At 51.1% G+C, this 17,483-nt stretch overlaps 1 protein-coding gene across 1 annotated transcript in view; it reads right to left on the bottom strand.

The window, feature by feature from the left end:
• Positions 1-2,892: 2,892 nt before the first annotated feature.
• RASGEF1C (RasGEF domain family member 1C) overlaps positions 2,893-17,483 on the bottom strand; it is a 41,258-nt gene continuing 26,667 nt past the window's right edge. The window contains exons 7-13 of the mRNA XM_052643709.1: positions 16,238-16,340; positions 15,644-15,723; positions 15,468-15,563; positions 11,984-12,079; positions 9,906-10,029; positions 3,420-3,492; positions 2,893-2,917 (exon numbers count right to left, since the gene is read on the bottom strand). Of these exons, the coding sequence (XP_052499669.1) occupies positions 2,893-2,917; positions 3,420-3,492; positions 9,906-10,029; positions 11,984-12,079; positions 15,468-15,563; positions 15,644-15,723; positions 16,238-16,340 (597 nt within the window). The remainder of the gene's footprint in view (positions 2,918-3,419; positions 3,493-9,905; positions 10,030-11,983; positions 12,080-15,467; positions 15,564-15,643; positions 15,724-16,237; positions 16,341-17,483) is intronic.

Here is a 17,483-nt window from a genome sequence, read left to right as displayed (position 1 = left end):
CTGGGCTCCATCTGCTGCCCCCCAGGTAGGCCATCTGACCTGGCCACAGGGACTGAGGCTAGGAGAGCAGGCGGACAGCAGGGCCTCTCCAGGGAGGGGCCATGAGTCCTGGGATGTGGCGAAGGAACCATCTACAGGCCATGAGCCAGGTACCAATCCTCCCTGGGCCCTGAGGCTGCATTTGAGAAGGGGTACCATGTTCCCCACCTGTGGAGCTACTGAGTCAAGCAAGGTCTTCCTCCTGACCTGGGCATTGGGGGCTTGGTACCAAGTGGCTGCTCACAGAGGTGGGGAGCAGGATCCCTGGATAAATCCGAGATACAGGTGCACTCAGCTCGACTCCCTTGGCCCTGTTGTTCTCTGTGGGGCTGGCCACGGGCTTCGGCCACCTCATTGCCTGGACTCTCTCTGAGATGGGGATGAGCCCAGGTCTCACCTCGCCATCCTCAGCTGACACTTATTCTGCCCTGGGCCAAAGGGACTGGCAGGCTGGAGGGAGCAGCTGTGGATGTGAGTGCTGCAAGTCAGGGGCCCTCCCCGGGAGGGGGACCGCAGCGTGTGAGGTTGCAGCTCATACTAGATCGACAAACTGAGTTACAGCGTGCCGGGCAGTGGGAACACCCAGCAGTGCAAGGCTACCGAACCAGGAGACAGGAGACAGCCTCAGGGCTTTATGAGCAGTGACGTTCTTGACCTGCCTCACAGCTAACCTCCGGAGTGCCACCTCCAGGCCTGTATTACTGATCCAGCATCCTTTCCTGATGCTCCCCACAGCCTGCAGGAGCTGCCGTCCTCTGGTAGGAGATGGAGAGGACTCTGAGGGGTGTGGCTGAGGGGAGGAATTTGGGGTCTGGGATCCTGGGCCCAGGGGGATTGCATGAGGCAGAGAACACACTGTGGCCCGCTGCCCCCGCCTCCTTGACCTCACCTGATGCTTCCTGAAGCTCAGTATTCTGGGATTTCCTCACAGGCTCCTGAGCTGGGCTTCTCAAGCATAGGGAGCTGGAGTCACGTGACTGGCAAGGCCTGGGCCTGTGGAACTGGGGGCCCCATCCAGCGTGTCCTGCCTCCCTGTGGCTGGGGAGGAGGGAAGGAGATAACCTGAGGAGGCCTCCTGGAGCTCCCCAGGCCTCAGCCCTGGGCCTGCCATTGCGTCTCCAGGCCACTAACCCGCTCTGTGCACCTGTCCCGACCTCCGACAGGCAGTGCTCTGGGATCCTGCTGATGGCTTTAGGAGTCTGGTCCAGTGTTGCCCCAGGAGATGCCAGACACCAAGGGAGTGTGCTGGGCAGGCCTGCGGGGATCAGGAAGTGCTTCTAGTTAGCTTCTGGGACCCCCAGGAACCCTTGGGTTTGGCCCCAGAACCCCTGTGGAGAGCTTAGATATGGTGTGAGGCAGGGTGGGAGCCTGGGCCTGACTGAAACCCAGATTGTCTCTGCTGTACTCCTCAGCCTCTCTGGGGTCTCGGATGGACAGGGGTAGGCTGGTCTGGAGTAGAGCAGATTCCTTTCAAGCCAAACAGGCACACTCCCATGCCTCTTCAGGCTGCAGGATCCTTGCTGAGGTCCCGGGTTCATCAGGCAGAGTTCTTCAAGTTGGGGGAGGCATCTGGGGTGTTGGTTGTCTTGTCTCTGCCTGTCCTCCAGGTGGGACCAAAGGCCACACTGCCAAGACAGCTGAGGCCGGTCCTAGCTGAGCCAGGTCTGGACTCTGACAGGCCTGATGTGGTCAGCGGCTGGCCAGGATGCATCACTGTGTCTTCAGCACAGTCCTCTGTGCTCAGGCCCTGACTAGGACTGGGGGTGCCCATCACACTCCCTGACTTCTTGACTGGGTGACCTGGTTGCATGCCAGGTGGGGGCTCAGCAGCTCCATGACCCATTTGCTCCAGGCCCAGAAATGTGGCTCAGTGTGTGAAGGGCAGAGTGAGAGCCCACTGGAGGACCTCCTGTGGGCTATGGGTCCTCCCCGACTCCATCACTATTCACCCAAACAAGAGAGCCATCTGGCCTCAGACATGGCTGTCAGTATCCACTCCCTGGAGCTCACCAAATACTGACTGTGCACCAGCCAGTTTCAGCAGGATATGGGGCCTATGGCATGGAAATGGCCCCCAAGTCCCCCTCCTGACCTGTGCTCACTGCATTCCCAGGCCTGAACTGGGACATTGCCCTGCATCCTGGCAGAAAGTCACCAGTGAGAGATGCGAAGTGGATGTGAATACGCAGGGTATACCAGCGTGTTTATACCAACTCTAAAATTTACAATGTACTGTACACATGGTCAAGCGCGTGACTCACATTTGTCCTGCTGACCTGCTGTCATAGCTCTCACCAGGAAGCTACCCTGATACCAGCAGGATGCCGAAAGGGCATACACAGGGCTACAAGAAACCAGCCCATCTCACTGGGCAGGACTGGGTCCATTAGTAATGTGGCAGGGGCCGCAAGTGGGCTGTGCCCCCTCCCATGCCACCATGACGTCTGCTGGATATATGAAGGTTCCCAGGTCACCTGGAGGCAGGCTAGGTGTTTACCTCCATGGCGAGGGTGAGCCCACAGCCGCCCAACCTCTTGGATCATTGCCGAGGACAGACAGACTGACCAGCAATGTGACCGCCACTGTTCTGAAGGCAGGGCCCCCGAGGCACGTGCCCCTCCTATGTTTGGAGGCCCTGGGCCCTTCCAGGGCTGAGGTTTCACAAAAGGTGGAGAAAGTTCGCCTGGGCCGTGTGGTCACTGTGGCAGGTGGCAGGCCACAGGATCACAGTTTGCAAAGCAGTGACGCATCAGCGCCTCCACCTCCCACTGGGCTGGCTGGGGCAGGCAGGGCTGCAGAAGGCTGGCTTCCTCTCTTCCTCCCCCTCCTCCTCCTGCTCCAGCTCAGCGCCTCTCACATCTTCCCCAGAATAGAAGACCTGCAGATTTAAACATGCTGAGGGTGGTGAGACCCTGCTGGCCTGGCCTGTGGTTATGTACCCCTGCGACCCCCACCCCAGAGGGGCATGGGCCGTCTTCGTGGCTCAGTCCTCAGAGCCCAGCGCTGCTCCTCCTTTCTGACCTTGTTCAGCTGTATTAACAGGCCGGACAAGAAGAGACGGTGCGTGCCTAACTTTCTAGCATGAGTATGGACTGGGGTTCCAGGCCCCGGGGCACACATCTCAGCTGCCCACGAGGCAGCCTCAGGCTCTGGCGGGTCATGGTCCTCGCCTCTTCTCCATACCCCAGTGCTGGAGTTCTTCCCTAACCTCTAAGACCCTGGTCTGACCTGCCCCCACCCCCACGGAGGGCCTCCCATCAGGCTGACAACTGATGAAGTCCCTCAGCTCTGACTTGGCCCAGGGATCCTCCCCAAGCATCCTACCCCTCCCTCTAGCCTGCCCCCTCACCCTCCAACCTTGTCTTGGCACATAGACTCACCTTAGAGATTTCCACCTCTCTTTTTCTGTTTGGTTCTCTGGGCTCTCACTTTCATAAGAAGCCAAATAAAGACCTAATCAGAAAATGAAGTGATAGTATGCATTTATGATCAATGATAATAACCTCTTCTACCCCCAACAGTCTCACCTGCTTTTTGCTTTTGAATTAATTCGTTATTGGGATGTAACTGCAGATTCACATGCAATTGTAAGAGATAATACAGGGAGATCCATGCACCTTTTACCCAGTTTCTCCCAACAGTAACCAATTGCCAGACTATAGGATGAGATTATCACCAGGATATTGGTGTCAACATAGTCAAGGTGCAGAACATCCCATCACCACAGGGATCCCTCATGCTGCCCTTTTACAGCCACACCCAGCTCCCTTCTAGCCCCACTCCTTCCTTAATCCCTGACCACCATGAATCTGTCCCCTGAATCTTTATTTTGTCATTTCAAGAATGCTATAGAAATGGAATCACACAGTATGTAACCTTTTGGGATTGGCTCTTTTCACTCAGTAATTCTCTGGAGATGCATCCATGCTGTAGTGTGCATCAGTGGGGTGCATTCCTTTTTGTAGCTGAATAGTATTCGATACCATACTTTGTTTAACCATTCACCCACTGAAGGCCATCTGGGTTGTTTCCAGTGTTTGGCTGTAACAAATTAAGCTTCTGTAAACATGGGTGTATGACTTTTTGTGAAAACATGTAAACATTCATTTCTCTGGAATAAACATATGCCCCAGAGAATAACTGCTGAGTCATACAGTAGTTGCATATTTAGTTTTATAAGAAACTCTTTGTCTGGTTCTACATTCTGAAGATTTTTCTCTTGTTTGTCTCTTTTTTTTTCTCTAAAAGTTTTATAGTTTTACATTCAAGCCTGTGATCCATTTTGAGTTACTTTCTGTCTAAAATGTGAGGCTTGGGTTGAAGTTCATTTTTTGCCCTGTGGATGTCCAGATACATCTGCATCATTTGTTGTGAAGACTATCTTTCCTTCACTGAATTGCTTTTGCACTTTTGTCAAAAACCACTTGGAATATTCGTGTGGGTCTCTTTCTGGGTTCTCTGTTATCTAGTTAAATACTGAATAGCCTTACATCTCTGGAATAAGTCATGATATATGCTTATTTTTATATATTGTGGAATTACGTTTGCTAGTATTTTCTGAAGGATTTTTTGCATCTGTATACACGAGGGACATCAGTCTGTATTAGCTGTGCCGTCTTTGTCTGATTGTGATATCGTAATATTAGCTTTATAAGGCAACCTGGGAAGTTCCCTCCTCTTCATTCTTTTTCTGAAGGAGATGGTACAGAGTCGGTGTTATTTCTTTAAATATTTGGTAGAATTCTCTAGTATAACCATATGGGCTCGAATACTTCATTTTGGAGTGCTTTTAAATGAAAAATTCAGTTTTCTTAATAGCTATAGGGCTATTCAAATGATCTATTTTATGTTGAGTTGTGGAAGTTTGTGTTTTTTGAGAAATCGGTCCATTTCATCTAAACTGTCAAATTTACATGCATATAGTTTTTCATAGTATTTTCTTATGAGTCTTTTGATGTTGGCAGAGTCTGTAGTGATACTCTGTTTCATTCCCAATATTAATAATTTCTGTCTTTCTCTCATTTTTCTTTATTCAAGATGTTCTTTGCTAGAGGATGGAAATTTTATTATGCTTTTCAAAGAACAAGCTCTTTAATTAACTTTTTAAAATGGTTCTGTTTTCCGTTTCATTGATTTCTGCTCTCTTGTGCTCTTATTTCTTTTCTTCTGCTGACTTTTGGTTTATTTTGCTCCTCTTTTTCTAGGTTTTCGGAGTGGGAACTGAGATGATTGATTCAAGGTGTTTCATTTTTTCTAATGTATGCATTCCATGCTGTAAAATTCTCTCAGCCCTTCTTTAGCTATGTCCCACAGATATTGATAGCATTTCCATTTAGTTCAATTATTTTTTATTTCCCCAAGACTTCTTAACTCATGGATTGTTTAGAAGTATGTTGTTTAGATTCTAAGCATTTGGAGATTTTCCTGTTGTCTTCTGTTATTGATTTCTAGTTTGATTCTATTGTGATCAGAGAATATATACCATATGATTTCAGTTATTTAAATTTGTTGCACTTTGTCTTATGCAGCTCACGATATGGTTTATCTTGGTATATGTTCTATGGGCAATTGAAAAAAATGTGTATTCTGCTGTAGTTATATGGAATTGTTTATAAATGTCCATTGGATCCTCTTTGATGGTATTGGTGAGTTCTGCTTGGTCTTTGCTGATTTCCTCCCTAGTTGTTATATCAGTTGTTAACAGAGGGTGTTGAAGTCACCAATAATATTAATAATTGTGGATCTATTTATTTCTCCTTTCAGTTCTATTGAGTTTTGCTTCATAAACGTTGTTGCTTGGTGGATACACATTTAGGATTGCTACATCTTCTTGGGGGACTGACCATTTTATTATTACATAATGTTCCAAATAGAAAAAGGAGTATGTCAATGCTGTATATTGTCACCCTGCTTATTTAACTTACATGCAGAGTACATCATGAGAAACACTGGGCTGGAGGAAGCACAAGCTGGAATCAACATTGCTGGGAGAAATATCAATAACCTCAGATATGCAGATGACACCACCCTTATGGCAGAAAGTGAAGAAGAACTAAAGAGCCTCTTGATGAAAGTGAAAGAGGAGAGTGAAAAAGTTGGCTTACATTCAGAAAACTAAGATTACGGCATCAGGTCCCATCACTTCATGGCAAATAGATGGGGAAACAGTGGAAACAGTGGCTGACTTTATTTTTTGGGCTCCAAAATCACTGCAGATGGTGATTACAGCCATGACATTAAAAGACACTTACTCCTTGGCGGGAAAGTTATGACCAACCCAGACAGCATATTAAAAAGCAGAGACATTACTCTGTCAACAAACGTCCATCTAGTCAAGGCTATGGTTTTTCCAGTAGTCATGTATGGATGTGAGAACTGGACTATAAAGAAAGCTGAACGTGGAAAGAATTGATGCTTTTGAACTATGGTATTGGAGAAGACTCTTGAGAGTCCCTTGGACTGCAAGGAGATCCAACCAGTCCATCCTAAAGGAGATCAGTCCTGGGTGTTCATTGGTAGGACTGATGTTGAAGCTGAAACTCCAATACTTTGGCCACCTGATGTGAAGAGCTGACTCATTTGAAAAGACCCTGATGCTAGAAAATATTGAAGGCAGGAGGAGAAGTGGACGGCAGAGGATGAGATGGTTGGATGACATCTCCAACTCAGTGGACATGGGTTGGGTGGACTCCAGTAGCTGGTGATGGACAGGGAGGCCTGCTGTGCTGTGGTTCATGGGATCACAAAGAGTCAGACACGACTGAGCAACTGAACTGAACTGAATGTTCCTCTCTGTCTCTGGAAATTTTCTTTGCTCTGAAGTAATTTATCTTATAGTAATACTGCCATTTCTGCTTTTTTTTTTTTTTGATTAATGTTTCCCCATCATTTTACTTTTCAACCTGTCTATATCATTATATTTGAAAATGAGTTTCATGTAGACAGCATATAGTTGGGTCACATTTTTAATTTACTCTGCCAGTCTCTGTATTTGGATCACTTATGTTAATATAATATTGATATGTTAGAGCTTACATCTGCCTGTTTATTAATTTACTCATGTATTGCTTTCTTTTTGTTCTGTGTTTTGATTTTCTTTTCTTTAGGGTTCCTTGAACAGTTTCTAGAATTCCATTTTGCCTTAGCTACAGTAAGTTCCTAAAGGATATTTTCCCTGGATGTAAAATTATGGGTTGATAGTTGTTTTCTTTCAGCACTGGAAAAATGTGCCACTGCCCCTCTGGCATCTGATGATGAACCTGATGCCATCTGAACTGTTTTTCTCCTATAGGTACTGTCATTTCCCTCTCAGTACTTTCAAGATAGTTTTTTTTCTTTAGTTTCCAGATGTTTGATTATGACATGTCTCGGTGCAGGTTCTTTTGGTTTATCCTGTTTGGGATTCACTCAGCTTCTCGAATCATGTAGGTTTATGTCTTTTCCACATAGGGACATTTCTTGCCATTACGTCTCTGAGTACTTTTCAACCGTACCCAGTTTGTCCTCTCCTTCCCAGACTCTGATGACGTGAGTGCTACGTGTTTTGTTACAGTCCCACTGGCCTCCCGGGCTTGGCTCAGTCTATTTTTCCTCTGTTGTCTAGACTGTATAGTTTCTATTGTTCTGTCTTTCAGCTCACTGATTCTTTCCTCTGTTCTCTCCATTATGCTATTGAACCCATCCATTCAGTTTTCTTATTTCAGTTGTTGCATTTTTTCAGTTCTAAAATTTCCATTTGACTCCTCTGTATATATTCTATGTAGAGATTTTCTCTATTTTCTCTTCTTTCAGGGAGCTGACTGGATTGCCAGCATGTCCTGTCAGGAGAGGTCTGATGGGGCTGAGGGCAGGGCCAGGCTTTTGTCAGAGGCTTTGACCATCCTAACTGGGGCCTAATACATGTTCCTTTTTTTTATTTTCTCAGCCTTATTTTGCATGCATGTGTGTGTGTGTCAGATGGTGGGGTGGGGTGAGGGTGGAGGGAAGGATAGGAAGAAAGGAGGGTTAAAGTGGAAGGTGCTTCCCTCTAAGGGCATTCCAGAAGGGCCAGGATTTCACTTATATGTTCATGGCAGTCTGTCTGACTGCCAGTTAGCAGACTCTCTAGAAATATTGTAGACTAAAGGAGTGAATGAAATGCACCCCCAAACCTCTCCTCTTCCTGGCCCTAGACTCTCCCCACCTCTCTCCTAATGTGCCTCTGACACTTTTTATTGCCCAGGTTCCACTAATGACAATAGTCATCATAATAACTAGTGTAGTAGGTTGAATAAGGGCCCCAGAGATACAGGTCTTAATCCCCTGAATATGGTCAAAAGGGACTTCACAAATATGATTTAGTTAAGGATCTAGAGATGAGGAGATTATCTATCCTGGATTATCTGGATGGGTCTTAACTGCAGTCACAAGTATCCTTACAAGAGGGAAAGAGGGAGACTTGACTTCAGAAGGCAATATGATGGTGGAAGCAGAGGCTGGTATAAGAAGAATATGGAGGAAGGGGCCATGAACCAAGGAATTCAGGCAGGCAGCCACTAGAAGTTATAAAAGGCCAGGAAATGGATTTCCCCCCAACGCTTCCAGAAATAAACAGTTCTGCCAACACCTCGATTTCAGCACAGTAGAACTAATTTCAGACTTGCTAACTTCTGTAGTCATAAGAGGATAAATTTGTGTTGTTCTGAGCCACCAAATTTGTGGTGATCTGTTACAACATCAATAAGAAACAAATACAACTAGTATTGATTGAATGTAGTCCTGTGGGCTTTGCTGGTGCCCCGTCAGTTAATTCTCACCATGGCCCTAGGAAGTAGTTTCTCTCATTACCCAACTTTATAGATGCAATAGGTACCAATAGGTAACACCGCTTCTGGGGTGGGAGCACCCAGGCTGGTGAGCTGATCATTATGTGTGGTAGGGGAGACTCCAGATATGGGTGAGACCCCCCAAATTTACTAACTTCAAAATATAAAAAATGGCCAAATTGAAAATATTAATTCAGAAGCAAGTCACTAAAATATTCTTTTCCTTAATTTTTTATTTGTGGCAGATGATGTTTTCCTGAGCATGAGTGTGGGTCCATGTGTAGAATGCCTGCCATGATGAGAATCAGGCCTCCTGTGTGCTAAGCAGGGTCCTCCCAGCATGGTCCCATGACATCCTGCATCCAGAAAGCAGCTAACCATGGAGCCACACTGCCCCCGCGAAGGTCATCAACTCAGCCCCAGATGACTATTTGCTTCTCCATTACTTTCTCTTTCTGGAGGAGGCAGCTCCGGGAGTATATTCAGTAAATTCAAAAGCAAATCTGTTGTATCTGACAAGTGATCAGATGGAAATGCTAACCTATTTAAGGGGACAGATATTAACAGTGCTTGGGAGAATGGATGCCTCATTTCAGGACAGTGTGTATTACACATGCGCACATATGTACACAGGTACTCACATTGCGTACATACATACATACACAAACCCCAGCCGTGAAAAGACCCACAGTCAGCCAAGTGCTTTACTATCCCCGCATGAGCCCAGGGAGGGCTGTTTTTATCATCATGCCCACTTGCCTGATGAGGGAATTAGGGCCAAACATTGTTCAGATTTACAATGTCCAACAGCCTCCAAACTGTGCCCAGGGAGCAGCCTGGCCTTGGGGCCACAACCTGCATCTCCCCAGGCCTTGTCCTGCGCTCTGGGGGTAGCAATTACCCAGCTGGGGGATGCAGTCTTCTCTGCTTCCTCCCAGAACCAGTACAGTCGGGTGTGGTGCATCCCTGCTCACAGCAAGGGCCCTGAACAGTGATGTGACTGTGAAGAGGCCTCCCACGAGTTTCATGGCTGAGGGTAAGGGAGGCCAGGGGCTGCCTTACCATCCTCGCTGAAGATGGGGGCAGTGTGCAGGTAGTGCGTGATGCTGAGGTCTTGCTCGAAGGGACACTCCACTTGTTTCCAGGTGATGAACTCTCCTACTTGCTTGGCCAGCTCCAGAAATTTCTGCCAACGACACAGAGACATAAAGTGCAGGCGCCCTTAGTGCCTGGAGGTCACCTGTGGCAGCGGGGCTGGCCCTGCCTCATCATCTCTCATCATTCCCAGTGAGGCCTGCTTCTAGGGCGGGCAGAGTGGCTCATGGGGCAGAAAATGACAGAGTCACTCAGGAAATCTGGATGCTGGTCATCTCTCTTTATTCTCTGTGAAGAATTTGCCACACCCAATACCTAAGCCTCATCCCCCTCTTTTGTCTTGGGGAAAGGGCAGTCTTGGGCTATGGCCGTCAGCAGGCAGTGCATTAAGCTAGAGGTGACTCCTGCTTTAGTTTCATTCTGCTTATTTTTGTGGTTATCTCAATTTATGGCAAGTGATATATCCCTACTTATAGCAAGTCTGAGATGTAAATGCATTTAAATAAATGTATTTAAATAAAATTTAACTCACTGAAGTAGAATTTTGAGTAAAATTTAAATACATTTATTTAAAATTTTAAAAACTGCTAACTTAAAGAAGGCTTTTTAAATACAAAGTTGTGACTGGGTGAGAACCCCACTCTGTGGCTTCCTCTGATCAGCCTTGGTGTCTGCCTCTAGCCCCCACTGCCCACGCCCAGGGATCTGCGGCCACTTAAATATCTTGCTTTCTTGTCCAGCCACCCACCCTTCCTCCTAGGCCTTGCAAGAAAGGCAAAAGACAGGGTGTGCACTGTGAACTCCCTGGCCCCTTAGCCCCTGTGGTCTCTCCCAAGCCCAGCCTCTTCCTTGTTGCCTGCAGCCTGGACTGTTCCCCTGGGATGCGGCACCCAGGCCACCTGCTGGACTGGGCTTCATCCAGCCATGCCCAGCCCTCAGGGGCCATCAGGCCTGTGGGTAGCATGTGAAGACCTGCTGGGGTGTCCAGGTGAGGCCCACAGCAGAAGCAGCTCCAGGTGAGAGAGGCCAGGCATTCACTGCGGGCCCTGTCAGCAGGAGGTAGTGGCAGACCCCTTGGCCAGCCTTGCTGCATGTCCACGCCTCCCAGGCCCTCTGTGTGGTCGTGGCGGAAGCCCTGTCCATGGCGGGAGAGACAGACGTGGACAGAGTGAAGGGCCAGCCCAGAACTGCTACCACTTGGAGAATGAGTGGGGCTGTACCAGGGTAGGCCTGGCCCAGTTGCAGGAGAAAAGCCCCTGCTTTCCTGTGGATTGGGAATCACTGCTCATGTGATGCTCTGTCTGACTCAGTGACCATCTGCTGTCACTAGCCTGTGCCCCTAGGACTCCTCTTCCATTGCTCCCCTTCCATGCCTGGCCCACAAGCCACTTTGAGACACATGTGCTGGGTGAGTCTGTGTGTCTGGTCAAGACAGAGTGGATCAGCCTGGCCTTGCTTCTAAAGAGCTTGGGGACTTGAGTGCTGTGACTGATGGATAACAGCCCACTATGTAAAGGGCCTCCCTCTGCCTGTGAGGTGAGTGGGAGCTTCCTGGAGGAGGGAAGAACACTTGAGCTGCCAGTGATGAGTTATCTGCAGAGGGAGGGGAAGTCTTTATCTCCTTCTTTCCACTTTGCCTGATCACTTCCTCCTGCTGCTAAGGGCCCCTCCTTTGGAAGGCCTCTCCTGACCTTGAACTGTGCTCCTATGCGGCTCCTGTCACAGCACCTCGTCGGTTGTCATGGTGGGTCTGCACGGCTCTCTCTCTCTCACCAGCTTGGTGCTTCTTAAGGACTGAAAATTATGCTACTTCACCTGTGCTGGGCACAAGGCCTCTACAGAGTGGGGATCCACGTGTTCACGAGCTTCAGTCTCTTCCTGCAGAAGATGCGGAGGGACCCCAACAATCCCGCCCTGATGCTGGCTGCAAACTGCTGCACTCCGCCTCAGAGCCCTACATTAATCCAACCGCTTGGGGCCAGCTTGGGGAGCGCTTATCAGTCTGTCTAACTTGGTGGCAGGCCCTCCGAGGGCCTGGACCCTACCTCAAAGTTGACATGTCCGTTGGGGAGGCGGTTGGCACAGCCCTCATTTAGGAAGTAGATGTCCTTGATGAGCAGGCTGAAGAAGGGGATGACGATCTGGAAGGGAGAGGGTGCAGGTTAGTCCCCAGCTGGCCTCTCCACAGGGGCTGCACAGGGGAGAGGCAGCCATGTCAGCAGCCCCCTGCCCCAGGGCCAGATACCCCCATGCAGAGGGCAGAAGAGACTTCCCGGGCAAGGCTGCCCAGTCTCAGGGATCCACGGCTTACAGACTTAGTATGCACCATGGGGGCGGGCAATGTGGAAACCACAGAGGTGGCACAAACTGGAGCCAGACTATTTTCTCCCAGGCCCCATCGGACCCCAGTGCTGATTGAGCTCCTGCTGTATACAATGCCATTCCCTCTCGTGTTGGGGCCGAGGGAAAGCTGCAGAGTTTCAGTGGCCTTTGAACGTTTCTCCCATCGTCTGTTGGGAGAGGCCAGTGGGAGCTCCCCCCACGGATCATGGGTCCACAGACAGGTGTCCCCACTCACGTGCCCCAGGAGGAATGGTGTGTGCAGAGCACACTGCTAAATATAAAATACATATTAAAACAAGAATAAATAGATGGAAATAGAACAATTTTTAAAAAGTTTTGGTTTTATGAATTTAAAAAATGGAATGTAAATCATCTGCTGAGAAACTCTGTGGCCTCTTTTACAAATATATTTAACAATGTCTTTCTTGAAGCTAAAGATCTGATCGTGCCATATCAGGGCAAGGCCAGGAAACATCCGTACTCTGGCTCCTGAAGGGATGGGCTTCTGCACTCAGCCTGAGAAGGGCCAGCTGTCTGTTTCACTGTCGGATGTCTTGTTTCTCCCTCCTTATTCTGCAGCTGGTGACCCCACGTGGTGCTAGTGGTAAAGAACCTGCCCGCTAATGCAGGAGACATAAGAGATGCGGGTTCAATCCCTGGGCGGGGAAGATCCCCTGGAGAGGGCATGGCGACCCACGCCAGTACTCTTGCCTGGAGAATCCCGTGGACAGAGGAGCCTGGTGGGCTGCAGCCCACAGGGTCACACAGAGTCAGACACGACTGAAGTGACTGGGCACTTAGCACAAGCAAGGAGATCAGCTGCTGACAGCTCAGACTACTGTTGGGGGTCAGCTGGCTGAACTGTGTGTGTGGATTGAACCGCACCCCTCAGAAAAGGCGTGCTCATGTCCTAAACCCCATTGCCTACAAACGGGAACTTACTTGGAGATACAGTCTTGCTATGGATGGCATCAAGGGGAGATGAGGTCACATTGGATTATGTGGGCAGGTACTTTTATAAAAAGAGTTAAATTTGGACATACACTATCTGTTTCACATAGTCATGTGAAAACAGAGACAGGTAGGAGTGATGCAGTCACTATCCAAGGAATGCCTATGGCCATTGGAAACCAGGAGAGGCAAAGAAGAACCCTTCCATAGCGCCTCCGGAGACAGCGTGGCCCTGCCAACCTTGACTTTGGCCTCTGGCCTCCGGCACTTGAGACAGGACATTTCTGTTGTTGTAAGCTACCTAGCTTATGTGCTGTATTTTGCCAGGCCAGGAAATAACACATCTGCTCTGCCCTCAGGCTCCAGAGCTGGGCCCATGTGGCCAGTCCAGCTACAGCCAGCTTCCAGGCCGTCCCTCAAGTCCTGACACTTCTGGCTCAGGGAATGCCTAGATCATTCCCCATCCGAGCTGACAAGGGCCTGGAGGTGAGAACCTGAGCACTGAGCACTCGGCACGGCATCGAAGCACGGCTGGCTCAGCCGGGCAGGGCAGCGGGGGAGACTGAGGCCCATGGAGTGTCAGGGCCTGGCACAAGGTCATCTAGCTAGTGACCACTAAGCCAGGGCCAGAGCCAGGCTCACTAGGAGTGTCCTGGAATGCAGAACTTGTGGGGCTAAACCTGGGGCAGTCCCAGGCAAACTGGGGTGAACTGGTTATCCTAGATTTATGTCCATTCAGCAACCATTTGTTCATGTCTTCTCTGTGCCAGGGCTTGGAGACAGTGAGCGCATGGCACGATATTCATTCCTGACACCAGTATGGTGGGAGACAACCTATACAGTGAGGGGCGTCTTTGCCACTCCCCATGCCGTGTTTAGACCCTTCCTATCTCCACTTGCACCCTGGTCGCTGGGGCGTCAGTGGTGGGCCTGAGCACTTCGTGTGCTAAACTGCATACAGATGGGATCACATTTCATCCTCATCACTGTCCTGTGAAGTAGGGCTCTTAATACCCCATCTCACAGATGAGGAAGCTGAGACTCAGGGTTAAGTAACTCACGCTCAGTCGTGTCTGACTCTTGCGACCCCATGGACTGTAGCCTCCCAGGCTCCTCTGTCCATGGGATTCTCCAGGCAAGATACTAGAGTGGGCTGCCAATCCCTTCTCCAGGGGATCTTCCTGACCCAGGAATTGAATCTGGGCCTCCTGTAGTGCAGGCAGATTCTTTACTGAGGTACAGTAGCTCATACGAGCTCATAGAGTGGTAAGCAGTGGACGCAGGACAGGACCAGCGGGCTCTGCTCCAGAGCCCTGTCCCGCCCTCTTCCTCACTGGGCCCAGAGTGGGGTGGTCTCCATCCGTCTCCAGCCCCTCACTGTGGTGCTGAGTTCCTAGTCCAGTTCTGGAGTGTGATGGCTAATGGAGCTGGAATGGGGAGCCCCGCTGAGATGGATGGAGGGTGGGGATTCAGCGCAGTGGGGCTCTGGGGACAGAGGCGGCCCCTCAGGTGCCTGGTGCAGGCTTCTTGGAGGCAGGGCCTTTGGAGCGGTCCTCGGGGTGGCAGCATTTCCCATGTGGGAGAATTTTTCACCACTTCTGTGCATCCTCACGACTGTAAACCTGTGCCCTTGTTTTCTGGACCTGAGCAGTTCCATCGGAACCCAGCTCAACATGGAGGTCACCCAGACAGACCTGTGTGGAGGGGCTTCACGACAGAGACTAGGGGAGTGGGAGGGGGGGAAAGGAGCCAGCCATGGGCAGGAAGAGAGCAGAGTGAACTTCTGGCCTCAAAGTTTCGGCGTGGGGCACTGGAGGGCTGCGGCAACACCTGCAAACTTCCTCCCTTCCTCCCCTCCTTCATTTCCTCCCTGTTCCTTCCTTCCAACCTCTAGCTCCCACTCTTCCTTCCATCTCTCCTCCCCTCTCTCCTCGCACCCTTGCACCCGTCTATTTATCCTTCTCCCATCCATTCTTCCATTGACCCATCCGTCCATCTAGCCACCAGTTAGAGCTGCTGGGGAGTGTCTTGATCTGTTTGGGGAAACGGTGAGTTCCCTATACTGGAGGCATTCAAGCAAGGTGGCATGACTATCTGTTACAGGGGTTGTAGAAGGGCAGGCATTGGACCAAGCGACCTTCCAGTCCCCACCTAGGCTCTCTGATACAGCCCCCCTGAGCCCAGGTGGTCCGGAGCAGGGAGGAGCTCTGAGGGCTAGGCAAGCCTCTGACCTACCTTCTCCCGGCTGCTGTGGGCAGTCAGGGAGCGGTGGGCTGCCCCGCGCAGGGCTGTTCTATAGTTGCAGAAGTTGCCTGTTGGGTCCATCTGGTGCTGCAAGGAGACAGGGAGCATTTGGGCAACTGTGTCCTGGGGATGCTGGTGGGCCCTAGCAGCCCAGCAGCCTTGCTTACCTCGAGGATGAAAAACTTGGCCGTCTTCACTTTGGCCCAAGTCTTCTTCAGCCTGGAGACCGGGCTCATGTTCATGCCCGCTGGAAGAGGGATGGCTGAGCTGGGTGCAGGGCCAGGCTGGCAGGGCTCTTCTGGGCTGCATAGTTTTATTGCTACACAGCTCCTCTGGGGAGCCCCCAGCTGGCTGATCTCCTAATCCTCTCCAGCTACACCCTGACGAGGGCTGACATTTGGGGGAGCCTCAGCCTGCCAGATGAGGGGTGGATGGGCGCTAATGGACGCTGTGTCCAGGCTGGCCTGGCTTCTGTATGTGCAGGCCCCTGTCCCCATGCCCACAACACAGGCCTATACTGTGACCAGGAGCCTGCTTTTGGTCCCCACTCACCCTGAATCTGGGTACATGCTGCCAAGCTCTCACCAAGCACATTGCAAGGACTGGGCTTGCCTCTAAAGGGGCACCTCCCCAGGACCTTCGGAGTGGGGTAGGGGAATTGGAGGCCCATCCTGGCTGGCGCCCCACTGCCTGGCTGCGCCCACCCTCCCCTCTCTGGGAGCACTTGCCCCGGGGGCCCCAGGCCTGGCCGGCCCACTCACAGATGATGGCCATTAGGGAGTTGAAGTTGCCGATGTTGAAGCACTCCCGGGCCACGTCGATGAAGAACTCAATCACCTGGGCCCTCTGTTTCTTCTTGGCTGGCTGGGGACAGGGCACCTGAGCCTCAGTGACGAGGGGTCCCCACCCTGCGCTGACCTGCTTAGGCATCTTGCCCCTCATTAAACTTTCCAGCTGAGATGCTTCAGACCAGGGTGATCTGCAGCCTGAGGACTCAGGGTCTCACCATGCCCCGGGGGGAGGCAGCACAGAGTCCATTGCACAGAGGGTCAAGCGGGGGGTGGTGGGACTTCTGTGGGGACCCATGAGCCGCCTGCAACATGGGGGGCGCTGGGGGCCTCTCACGTCCCACTCCTCTCAGGCTCAGTTCCAGCATCTCTTCCCTTAAGTCCAGGAAGCAGAGCCACCTCACCTTTCTTCCCAGCACCAAACAGCCTTCACTCTGCATGGGGTGTGGTGGCCACACAGTGACCCGGAGGCCCTGTCCCCTAGCAGCCCCACCACTGCTTTCTGTCAACTGACTGTGCAACCTCACCCCCAATGCCAGCTGAGTGCATGAGACTTTGACCTCTTTGACGGCTCAGAACCAGACTGTGTCCTTCTCTGGCCGAGTGCTGCCCGGCTCTGCGGTGAGCTCGGTCCAGGTTTTGCTCAGGTAAAGCCCCATCTCTCTTGGCTCCCAGGCCAGGGATGTGACGTCAGAAGAGGCAGGGCTCAGGGAACCCCACAGTGTCCTCTCTAAGGAGACCGCCTGCCTCCCAGACGTGCGGTGTGGTCTTTACTGCCACTGAGAAGTGTGTTGTGTTACTGGTGGAGCTGTGACACCTGAAACCTTCAGAGGGCTGCCACCTGAGGTCCTGCTGTGCTTTGGAGGGCAGCCCCCACAGCGATGGCGACAGTGACCGAGCAAGGCGGACGAGCAGGCTCGACCACGGCGGGGTGTGGGTGTCCTGACGGGAGCCGCTTGAGCCTCTCCCACTTTCTCGATTGCAGGCGTTGACCCCATAAACAAAGCCATTACCCCCAAAGCTCTGTCTGCTTCCAGAGAGCCCACCCCAGCACATACGCGTCCTCCAAACTGTCCCTGAGACGGGGGGCCCTGGGCTTCACCTCGCAGTGGAGGAATGGCCTGGGGAGAGGGCCGCGCTGCCGTAAGGAGGGGAGGAGGCCCGGCAGGGCTGAGATCCAGTGGCCAGCACGCCCAGCTCGCTGTTGCCAAGTCTCCCT

The sequence above is a fragment of the Budorcas taxicolor genome, chromosome 7 (genome assembly GCF_023091745.1).
Source record: "Budorcas taxicolor isolate Tak-1 chromosome 7, Takin1.1, whole genome shotgun sequence".
Classification (NCBI taxonomy): Eukaryota; Metazoa; Chordata; class Mammalia; order Artiodactyla; family Bovidae; genus Budorcas; species Budorcas taxicolor.
The sequence above is the reverse complement of the archived record's forward strand: the minus strand, read 5'-3'. Positions and strand labels throughout refer to the sequence as shown.